Source organism: Gavialis gangeticus, unplaced genomic scaffold (genome assembly GCF_001723915.1).
Source record: "Gavialis gangeticus isolate Ggan-Ray unplaced genomic scaffold, GavGan_comp1, whole genome shotgun sequence".
NCBI lineage: Eukaryota > Metazoa > Chordata > Crocodylia > Gavialidae > Gavialis > Gavialis gangeticus.
This window is the reverse complement of record NW_017728992.1, coordinates 74,406,284-74,408,853: the sequence shown is the minus strand read 5'-3', so window position 1 is coordinate 74,408,853 and position 2,570 is coordinate 74,406,284. Positions and strand designations below refer to the sequence as shown.

Genomic DNA, 2,570 nt, shown 5'->3' with positions numbered 1-2,570 from the left:
CAGGTCCCTTCCGACCCTAGAAAATATGAAACTATGAAACCTAACCGTGGCTAGGTCAAGCTAAACATCGAGCCTATACATACCCCCTGAGTCCTACAATTCAACTGATTCACTGACTAGGTTCTATAAAGTTTGCCTTTTTGAAATTTAAGTCCTTAGTTACAGACCTACTTTTGGTTCTGCTTCCCTTTTTAATTTAAACCAAGTCATCTCATGATCACAATTATCTGAGATTAATTATATTACTTCCAGATATTACACAAGATCCATAGCTCAGTGTTCAAAATACGTGAACAAAATCAAGCTAGCCTGGATTTACTTACTGAAAGAATCAGAAATAAATCCTTTGGAATAATTGTTTCCAGGCAGCTGTTCTGAGTTCCCAGAAGGCTTACCCTACCTTTTTCCCAGAAGGCTCCCCAGGCATTGTCCCTGAATGAAGTTACCTGATCTTTAAATCCATAATGAAGATGAGGCAACATATGCAGGCATGGTGACAGAAGAGTTATGTCAGATGATATGATGCTCAGTTCTCCATGTTTTGTTCTCCCTGGATATCCTTCAATTCCAATGATGTCTCCTCGTCGCAGCTTATTTATAGTTTCAGTGAAAAGCTCCTCGGACTTGAAAAATCTGACAAGAAGCAGCAGCTGACTTAGAAATGCAAAATCATTTCAGACTAGGGTAGAAAATAACTTTTATGCAAAATAAAACTAAAATCATCCATATAAACTGATGCTTAGATTGTTCTTTCATTCTTGGTGGAAATCTATCTAGGTCATAGATTACTACCATATTTATTCGATTAGAAGATGAGGTCCCACCCACATTTAACATGGTGGGGGGGAAGCCCCTCACCTTACAATTGAACATGAGGCGGGAGTAAAGATTCAGTTACTAGTGACATACATTTACAGAAAGGAAATTTCCAGTTCCAACTTCTAAGTAATTTCCAACTTCCAACTTCTCTGGTGTAAATGCTTATCAGCTGGTGTAGGTCAGCATAGCTTCTTGACGTGAAAGTAATCATGCAGATTCACACCAGCTGAATGGCCCTGTGACCTGTGAGTCCAACCTAAATAAAAAATCACAGCATGCAACTGTGGAACAAGCTACAAACTGAGGTATGGGGACATTTAGCAAATGATTCCTAAAAGAGAACAAATGTAAAGGAACTACAGTATGTTCGTTCATAATTCAAGAACAAAAAAGAAGGAAAGTTTTATTAGGATGTGTTTGCTCTAACTAGTTTAGCCATTGTAAAAATACTTGGCTTTTATTTAGTATCTACCTAAAAGCTCACTGAAGTCAGTGGGAAAAACTCCGATAAATGGGCTGAAGGTCATCTTTATGGAACTTTCCATTGTTCATAGCCTTGTACTAGCATTAACTAACTAATTAAGCTTCCTAGATGATAATAAGCAATTATATAGAAAAAAGTAAATAATAAAGAGAGAAAGCTACAAAGAGTTTGAGGCAGGTTAGATCTAGATCTGAATTTTGTGTTTGGCCTGTATCCTGCAACACTACTAAAGGATCATGAAAGAGCACCTTGCTTCTAATACAGGACAATAAATGTTATTAGAATAGTATTAGCCATAAAGCTAGTCTCTTTTTTCCCTCTTTCTCTGTCTTCCTCACTACACAGCTTCTACCCAGAATCTTCTTAGATTTTCTTGCAAATGATTTCAAGGAACGGGACGTATATCCTCAGTAGACCCCTCTTTGTTCATAAATAATGTATACTCACTTAGCATTTGCCATAACTTGTAATTTAACTCCATTTCCCCGGAGATCGTAGAAAAGCAGCTTTGCACCAGCAGATCTCTTGGCATAAATTCGTCCTAGAAAAGGAGGGGTTGTTTGTATATAAGAGCAAAAGACAACATGGAGGTGAGGAAATTCCTTGTCTGGTTACAAGTATGTAACCAAACCCACAGTAATCTTTACCGAGGAATCAGAATTCTCCAACCTTTTTCTATTCTTCCAACCTTTGCTTACAAAGGAGAGACCACTTCATTGAGCATCCCTCCCTTCAGAACCCATGCAGGAGTACCAGAAAAGTTTCTGCTGACCACTGGCAGTGATGAGGTGTAAGGGGTGCACAGGGGTGCACGTGGACCCCCTAACAGCACCAGTGCACCCCCTGTCAGGCTGCGCTCCCCATTTAGCCAGAGGACAGGGGGGCAGGTGGGAGCATCAGTGCCCCCCCTGCAAGTGCCAGCTGGAGAGTGGGGCCACCAGCAAAAGTGGCTGTGCCGCTTCTGCTTTTTGGTGAGTAAGATTGGGGGTGGGGACCCCCCCAGTCAGCACGATTGGCTGCCAGGGGGACCCCTCCCAGCCACTGACTAGTGGCCCCCCTGACTGAAGAGGCACCAGTCACCCATGACCACAGGTGAACTGTGGACCAAATTTTCAGGAAATCCAGTGTAAGCTCACAAACAACTAAAAACAGGCCATTCTAATGCATGCTGTAGTTTAAGTTTATGCTGATTGTCATGTTTAGCAGGGAATGGAATATGTTATATGTTTTGAAAATATACTATATTTTTTATATATATATATATATA

At 40.6% G+C, this 2,570-nt stretch overlaps 1 protein-coding gene across 3 annotated transcripts in view; it reads right to left on the bottom strand.

Annotated features, from left to right (window-relative positions):
* Positions 1 to 2,570, bottom strand: part of LOC109302706 (lysine--tRNA ligase-like) — a 63,746-nt gene that overhangs the window by 17,726 nt on the left and 43,450 nt on the right. For all 3 annotated transcript variants that reach the window (XM_019524438.1, XM_019524457.1, XM_019524447.1), the window contains exons 4-5: positions 1,751 to 1,844; positions 447 to 633 (exon numbers count right to left, since the gene is read on the bottom strand). In XM_019524438.1, coding sequence (XP_019379983.1) covers positions 447 to 633; positions 1,751 to 1,844 — 281 coding nt within the window. The remainder of the gene's footprint in view (positions 1 to 446; positions 634 to 1,750; positions 1,845 to 2,570) is intronic.